General features: G+C 30.8%; 1 protein-coding gene across 1 annotated transcript; it reads right to left on the bottom strand.

Annotated features, from left to right (window-relative positions):
- Window positions 1-4,313: 4,313 nt before the first annotated feature.
- On the bottom strand, window positions 4,314-8,375 carry LOC107853492 (laccase-14). Its single transcript, XM_016698482.2, has 6 exons — window positions 8,221-8,375; window positions 7,831-7,982; window positions 7,253-7,497; window positions 7,010-7,138; window positions 5,583-6,524; window positions 4,314-4,746 (listed from the first exon to the last, which is right to left on the bottom strand). The coding sequence occupies exons 1-6, from the start codon at window positions 8,320-8,322 to the stop codon at window positions 4,616-4,618; spliced, it is 1,701 nt and encodes a 566-aa protein (XP_016553968.2). The 5' UTR covers window positions 8,323-8,375; the 3' UTR covers window positions 4,314-4,615.
- Window positions 8,376-8,690: the final 315 nt, after the last annotated feature.

Below are 8,690 nucleotides of genomic sequence, written 5' to 3'. Positions count from 1 at the left end.
TACAAAGGACCAAGTGGGTCCCTCTAGGCCTCAATATGAAACAAATAAGCATGACCTAAAGGATGACCTATGTTGGGATCCACTAATAAGGTTGTTCGGGGGAGTGTATGGTCGATAGTGGCTACGATAGCTTTCCACCCACTCCATACCAGCCGACGACTCCCCCTCCTAAAATAAGGGTGACTCAACTAGAGGTCATGTACTCAACGTGTACTACAGAACTTGTTGCAGAAAAAATTGACTCAAGTTATGCAAATGATGTCAGATATAAAGCAGTAACATATAAGAGGAAAAATTGTATACACGTAGCAAGTAGGCACTCAACAATGATAAAACAAATACAAACAATAACACAAACAACGTCAATACACCCATAATGTCAAACTAAGCTGATACAACTCCAAAAATAATCTTGAATTTTGAAAATATTTCGTAACGGAGTCGCCAGAACTGTCACACCTTTTTTTTTTCAAAAAGATTCATTTTAAGTTTAAAAGGGTTTTAATTATTAAGTGACGAAAGATGAAATTTGTTTCGAAAAAGATTCTTTTCATTTGAAATCAGAATCACCCCTTGGCATAAATCAAGTGTGCCAAGTCACCTTTGGAAATCCTTTTCAAAATGATTTGACTCCTTAAAAATTGATCCGCGAACAGAGATTCCGGCTAAAGAATTCTGTTGACCGAGGGGAAGGTGTTAGTCACCTCTCGGACCCGTGGTTTGACCATGGTTGCTCCGTAAAGTATATCGGCTAACATGACACTATAGAATGCATAAACCAAATAAAATACACAAACCAAGCAAACAAACAAATCAAACAAAATTCAAAACCAAAATAATGTCTAGTCCGAATTATACAATTCCAGAAAAAAATATGGAAATGTAAATCCTATTCTAAACTAATCCTAGACTATGCTTTACCCGACGCCTCGGGCCTTCATCACGAACGTTATCCACATACAAGATACTTCGGGGCATTCTCCGGTGAATAAGTACAAATGATCTCGGGGAATTCCCCAGCTGAATGAATACATTTTTCCAATTTCAAGCAATAAAATGAAACAAACTCAAGCACAAAAATTCAATCATTCTACAATCCACAAGTTCTAAATTTGCCTACCCGAGCTTACCGTTTGCCTATTAATTATAATCCATCATGGTACTATTGTGTTTAACAACATCAATACTTATTTCAAATTAAATAATCATCAATGAATCAAAATAACGAACATTCATCTTTCATCAAAATCAATCGCTCCCCGAATTCATTTTCAAAATAATTAATCAATTCTTTGACTACCAATCTAAGTTTTCACATTCAAAACCAACATCAACCAACACAAAACAAAGATTCAAACATGTCAAACAACAAATCATTCATTTTCACGTAAAAAATAAATAAGGGAAGATAGAATTGGACCTCAACGCCACTTTCAAAATTGATGTATTATTTTGATTAAACCCTATAGAATCCGCATCCGAAATACCTCGATTTGAACCTCAATAAAGAATAACACCAACTCAAATATATAAAGACCAACCAGACAGATTTAAAAAAGCCAAAACAACGTCAGTCTGGACCCCCCGAATCGCCAATTTCTATCATCTTAAAATAGATATTGCTGGAATTAGGCAGAAATAAGTAAAGTCAACTATTTCGAGTTGGGTTAGGGTCGGGATCCATAATTACTGTCTCGTCAGAACTCCGATGAACTACAACAGGTTGAAAATGGAAAGGAAATCTGACCTTCCGGTGATAATGACCTTTTTTTGGTGAAAAATCACTGGAACAGTCAGCCTCCACCTATTTTTCTTTCTCTTGATCTCCCTCGTCTATTTTTTTCCTTTTTTGATCACAGTTGCTTCTCCGTGTATGTGCGTGCACCGATATGTGAGTGACGTGAGTGAATTCTGGTGAGGGTGATCTCGTGTATTTCTATGTGGAGCTCCCTTTATGGTGATTTGTTTGTAGAAGAGAGAATCTGTGTGTGTGGCCTGTGTTGATTGTGAAGAAGAAAAATAAATTGTGTATGTATATGTGTGTGTTGCTGCTACTATTCAATAAAAAAAATTAGAGGAGTCCCCTTGATGTGGGCTACTTACTGTGTGTTCATGGAATCCCCTCTATTCTCTGCCTTGTACGTGTATATATTTATCTTTAGTGGAAAAAAACATTTGGGAGGGGGGGGTTACGGGTAGGGGTAGGGGTGGTGAAGTGAGGGTAAGGGGCAGGGGTATATGAGGGGTAGGGTGAGTTTGTTAAATTTGTTAGCATGAGGTGTTATTTTGTTATGGATTTATTGAAATTTTGTTATTTTTTGTATTTTTGTGGGGGTATAATCACATGGGTAAAGGTCTGCGGTAAAGTGAGGGTAAATGGGTAAAACACACTCTTGAAAGGAACAAAATTACGTGTCTACATTCATTTTTTTTAGCTTTGTATATGTATTTTATGCAGATCTATACATATATCTTTCATAACACATGAAAATACATTTTTTATTGAAATCAAATACATATATATTTACATAGAATTTTTAGCAAATACATATACGTAAATGCACATGTATTAATTATTTGTAATGTAATTATATCTTTTTTCTGCTTATACATTTACCCAGATATGTATTGTTATTTATATACAATACTTCAAAAATAGTCTTATTTTCAGTATTTTTTCACATTCATACAATACATTTTCAGTATTTTGATTACCTATATGTATATGTGTATAGTTGTCATTTTTGTTATAGAGATTTTGTGTCTTATATGTGTATATATACATATGAGTCAGATATATAGTTTTGTAAATACATATGCAGGTATATATATATATATGTTTTATACGGTAAATACATATGTAGATCTGTATATCTATTTATTTTGTATATTTCTGAATATGTATATGTGATATAGATATTTGTCTTTTAAAAATAAAAGCTAGAGATAGAATAGTAAAAAAAAAATACACAAAAAAAGACAAAAATAAAAATAAAAAATTCAAAAAATAAAGTGAAAAAGAAAAAAAAAAGAAAAAGAAATATATAGAAACTAGAAATAGAAGTGTAAAATAAAAGCAAAAAAAGTAAAAATAGTAAAAAGAAGGAGAAAATGAAAATAGGAAAAGAAAAAGAAAAATTTGAGAAAGGAAAAAAAATAAGAAAATGAAAAGGAAAAAAATAAAGAAAAAATAAAAAAGGAAAAAAAAAGAGGAGAAATAGAAGAGAGAAAATAAAATGGAAAGAAAAAATGGTAAAAGAAAAAGAAATCAAAATAAAAAAAATATAAAAAATAAATAGAAGCTAGAAATAGAAGAGTCAAAATAAAAGTGAAAAAAATAATAAGAAGAAAACGAAAGTAGGAAAAGAAAAAAAATTATGAGAAAGGAAAAAAAATAAGAACAAAATAAAGAAAAAACCGAAAAAGGAAAGAAAAAAAGAGAAATAGAAGAGAGAAAATAAAGTGGAAAGAAAAAAATAGAAAAAAATCAAAATAAAAATGATAAAAAAAAGAAGAGGAAAAACAAACTAACAAGAAAAAAAAGTTACAAATATAAGAGAGTGAAAGGGAGAAAAAAACAGTAATGAAGTTTCATAAAACAGTAATGATGTTTTATTTTGAATTTTTTAAGATTATGAAGATAATTATCTTCAGATTTGAGTTTGATTTGGAAAAGGAATATATTAATTTTAATAAAAGTAATGTATGGAAAAGGAATCTACTGCTTTAAATAAGAGTAATTTATGAAAAAAGAATTTACTGTTTTAAACACATGAGATAATTATTTCTTATTTAACTCAACTGATTTGAGTAATAGAAGGACAGTAAATATTGTTGTATATATATTTTAGTAGCAACATTTTTATAAAATAAAATACAAGTTGTTATTTCAGGTAATTATAAAACAGTTGTTATGAAACTCCTAATTATGAGTTTAAGTTTGCTACTTATGAAACTTTTCCTTGTATTTTTAAGTTGTCATATGTTTGTCAGTTAAAGATAAGGTAAATTAGCATAAAAATATAATTAAAGAATTATATTTGGACCTAAAGAATGATGGTAAGGGTATATTTAGATTAAAAAAATATTATCAAAGTTGAAAGGTATATATAAACTATTTTAAATATTATGAGAGTGTAGTTGATCTTTTCCCATTATTAAAAATTACTTTAACCTCATTGCAATTACCGTTATTTTTATCGTTTTCCTCTCTAAATCAAACAAACTAATAATGCAAAATCAATTAAATATAAACAATAATCATAATCAATAGTATAATCCTTAAATGAAAAAGGAACACACGAACAATGATATAGGAACATCTAATGCAATAAAGTAAAAGAAGAATAGTCAAATTCGGTACAATATATCTACAAACATAAAAATAGATTTACATTATTATGCCATGATCAAAATAAATATTTAATACACCTTCAATAAGCTATATAAAATACAAATTTTATTACATGAAAGAAAAACAAAGACACATCCAAGCAATATGTTATAGTAACAATAACAAATCAATAGAATCAAAATAAGCAATTCTTTTTTTTCTGTCCCCTCATTAGAGTAGTTTTTAATAGATTAGTTATAGTTAAATTTGAGGTATTGAAATTCAACATTTGGGCATATCAGGAGGGGGAGGAAGAAGTTTCTGGTGGGAGCCTTTTCCATCTTTCACGATAAATGCCATTTCCATTCCCCAGCTCACATGACGCTCTAAATGACAATGCATAAACCATACTCCTGTTCCATAAAAGGGGGGAAAAGGCATATTATTAAATAAAAAATTTAAATACACACATGTGTGTGTAATACGTCATATTCTATGTTTGAAATTTATAAAAATCCGTGTTTAATATAAAAAAATTGATTGGAACTGCAAAATATATCCATGTATGCTCATAATCGTGTCACCGTTTTGATGTTGTCGTTTTGACTAGATCAACATGCAAAAGATATGACGATAAAAGTTGTGGCGTCATATAGACTCTACTCTCCTTAAAATTAGCTTTTTCATTTAAGTCTGATTTGACCATTATTGACTCAACCAAATTTGATCATCTAATTTAGCCCATTTAAAAGTTGCTGATTTCGTCTAAAATGTTTTCCAAATTGACCTAGGAAAGACCTTACCATAATTCTATCTTTTTTTCCTGAAAAAATATATTTTAATTTTTATTTTTGTCTAGCAATTAAATAAATTATAAAAATTATAAAAAAAAAAAAGGAAGAAATTAGAACTTGGTAAGATGTATGTTGCCTATGACTCTTTGTTTAGCGATATTGACCCAACACATTTCAGCACCTATAATCTTTGGTGTAGTTTGCGTAAATATCTTTTTTAGACAATTATTTAAAATTTGTTTCTGTTTTTAAAAGTTGTGCAAATATAATCATTGAGAATAACATTTTAAATCATGATCTAGTATTTCTCATATAATTTTAATTTGCTCGATAAAAATCTTTAAATCCTTATCTAAAAGATCCACAAGTTACGAGAGACAAATAGATCAATAATAGTAACAAATAGATGATAATGTAGAGAAAGATAATCAAAGCAATTTGATCAATATATATACCTGGATTATCAGCTTTAAATCTAATGGCAGCCCATCCGTTCCTAACAATAGCAATAGTGTTCTGATGAGGAGGATCAACTAGATTATACTTCAAAGGATCTTTATCCTTGTCAAAATTTCCAAAACCTGATCCAACAACATAAAAACTATATCCATGCAAGTGAATTGGATGATCAACTCCACCCAATAAACTAGTTCCTTGCAAAACAATCTCTACATTTGTCCCATATTCAAGAACATGGACCTCCGTTCTTCGATCGGGACGTTGCAATTCCACGGGAAGAGAATCACTCGTAAAATTAAAATTAAAAGGTGGAAAACTAGGAAATTCATCTCTATAAACCCCGTTAATGTTCTTGTAATAAGCTCCTAATATGTCAATACGAGGTAACACAAAGCTTATGTTGTTCACACTAGCCGCGAATCGATCCCCGTTAGGTCCACCACACGACTCATTTTCGCATGGCAACGTATTGACTGAAAATGTGAACAATAAATTGGTAGTCACGTTTAAGGGTACATTCACAGGGTGTTTTTTATCAGCTAGGCTTTTGAACGTCCTCGTGAAATTAAACGAGGCATTTGTATCATCGAAATTCGGGAGATTTGGAAGGACTGGTGTAGAAGGTGTGTAATTTCCACGGTACTGGATGATAGCGGTGGTGGTTGTTCTGTCAAATTCAACTCCATTTGCGCTATTATATGCCCTCGCGGCCATATAATAGTGATTAGGGTTTTGATTTGCTTCGAGCAAAACATCGATAGTTTCGCCGGGGGAAATTGCGATGTAATTAGTTTTGAATGGTTTAACATAGGCACCATCGGTTCCTACTACAGTGAGCTGATGATTTGCAACGGAGAAAAACATGATATTGTTCATTACAGCGTTCACCATTCTGAGCATATATGTCTTGCCTTTCTCCACCGTTAGCTTGAATGTATCTGTTGAAAAAAGAAGAAAAAATTGATCATCAATAATTCTTAAATAGTACTCACAAAACTATGCCGCTCTATTGACTAGTTTGAATTGTATAAATACGTAAATTAATATAATGACTCTTCTCATTTCTCCTTTTGAATTCTGCTAATGTTAGACTTTGAAAAGTATAATCTTAAGAGAATTACTGTGCCACCTAGAAAATAAGTACAAGTGAATCGTTCACATTAAGTTTTTATTTTTATTTTATTTTTTTGAAAAAAGGGATTGGTAGTAGACTGCTAGCTAGTTTGTTACAAGAAGTCAATGTAATTTTTTTGCAATATTAATGTACACAAGTTAATTAGATCTTCCAATGATATGCTACTTCATAAAATGTTTTATCTAATACTTTTGTAAAATCTTAACAGATAAATTATTTTTCTAGCCAATTAGACAAAATATGAAGAAAAAAAGTCAAGGAGTTAGTATATATTAATATTTGCTATACCATTTTTTGAGCAAGGATATAGATCTCCTGGTTGACCATTTATAAGGAAAGCATCAGATTTATTTGCATCTCCTCCACTTGCAAGTAACTCATTCAATATCTCTTGTACATCACTCTTCCACCACTCTCCTGCAATTTCTTGAAGATTAACCACAATCGTAAAAGTCTTTTTTATTTTTTTAAGTTTCGTGACAAGTTAATTTAATATGACAAACAAATTAAAATGAAAAAAGTTATATATACCTAATATGATGGGAACTTCCGCGGCAGGTTTAGGGAAAGGATAATTGGTTTTATTTGCAGGGCGGATAACAAGGGCACCATGAACAGTGGCTCTTGACCAATCACTATGAGCATGCCACCATAGGGTTCCTTCCTCGTCTGAAAGACTAATCTTTTGACTGAAGTTTGTTCCCGGTCGAATTGGGCATTGTGTAATAAATTCAGGACCATCTGACCATGGATACCTAGGTTGTTTTACTCCATGCCTGCAAATTTTAAATTCCAAGTAGTTAGTGCATTATTTCATCGGACCATGGTCTAAAAATGTGTGTTCATGCCATCTAAATATACTTAAGTTTCATAATCATCATACACATAAATATGGTATCAGCAGGGCATGTAAAGGAATTTTTATGTTGTGCTTGTCTCACGAAAAAGAGTAGGGATGACATATACATGATGAGCTTGGGAACGTATGTATTGCGATATGATTAAATAAATAAAAATATTTTCTCTGTAACCAGGTAAGCTAAATTTAGCTGATATGATTACACAGTAATTTAATCATAATTATGCATCAATTAAATAAGAATGTTTACCAATGGATTGTTATATTTTGACTTCCATCATTTTGGACATTGACAACGAGTGTATCTCCCGTATTAGCATAGAGAACTGGACCTGGGAATTGACCATTAACAGTCAAAATGTTCTTCGAGCTGCAAAGCTTTGAGTATGGTGCTTCTTTGATCTGCATGGAACATTATGGAGTTATGTGTTTGATATGACATAAAATGTTAGTTATTCTTAATTATAATATATAGTATTATTTATTACTTCATAATTTGATTGAAATGTTTCCTCATCGTGGAAAATATTAGTACGTCATTGAAGGGTGCAAAACATTTTTCCCTTTCTAACCACTTTTATCATTTGGTTTCAATTAAAGTAAAACAACCAATAAAAAGTTACAGGGGGTATATACTTACGACAAATCGATGTTGATGAACAAAAGCATGGACAGGTAAAAGGCCAACTAGAAAAAGAAATCCTACAATTTGTTGAATGAAAATCTCCACTTTCAACCTCATTTTTTTATTTTTTTTTTTGGTGCAAATAAACAATATGAGATGAAAATGTGTTAAAGAATTTAATGTATTTATAGAGGTGAAGCTACCAAAAGAAAAGAAGATGACAATATTGTCGTAGAAAACTTCAAAACAACTATTGTCACCATTATTATTAATTAATCATCATTTAAAATAGTCAAGCTGTTTCCTATAATGTGTCTGGTTTTTAACCTTTCAAAATTTTGGAACATATCTTTTCGGTATTGTCAATTTTGCAAGAAAGTCAACCCTGCTGCTGAATTCTTCTTATTTAGTAGCTAAAATTTCATAAGTGAAAAATGAAAACATGTATGTAAAGATAATTGACTTGGACTTCAATTTGTTTTGGT

Source organism: Capsicum annuum, chromosome 4, assembly GCF_002878395.1.
Source record: "Capsicum annuum cultivar UCD-10X-F1 chromosome 4, UCD10Xv1.1, whole genome shotgun sequence".
NCBI classification, from domain to species: domain Eukaryota; kingdom Viridiplantae; phylum Streptophyta; class Magnoliopsida; order Solanales; family Solanaceae; genus Capsicum; species Capsicum annuum.
The sequence above is the reverse complement of the archived record's forward strand: the minus strand, read 5'-3'. Positions and strand labels throughout refer to the sequence as shown.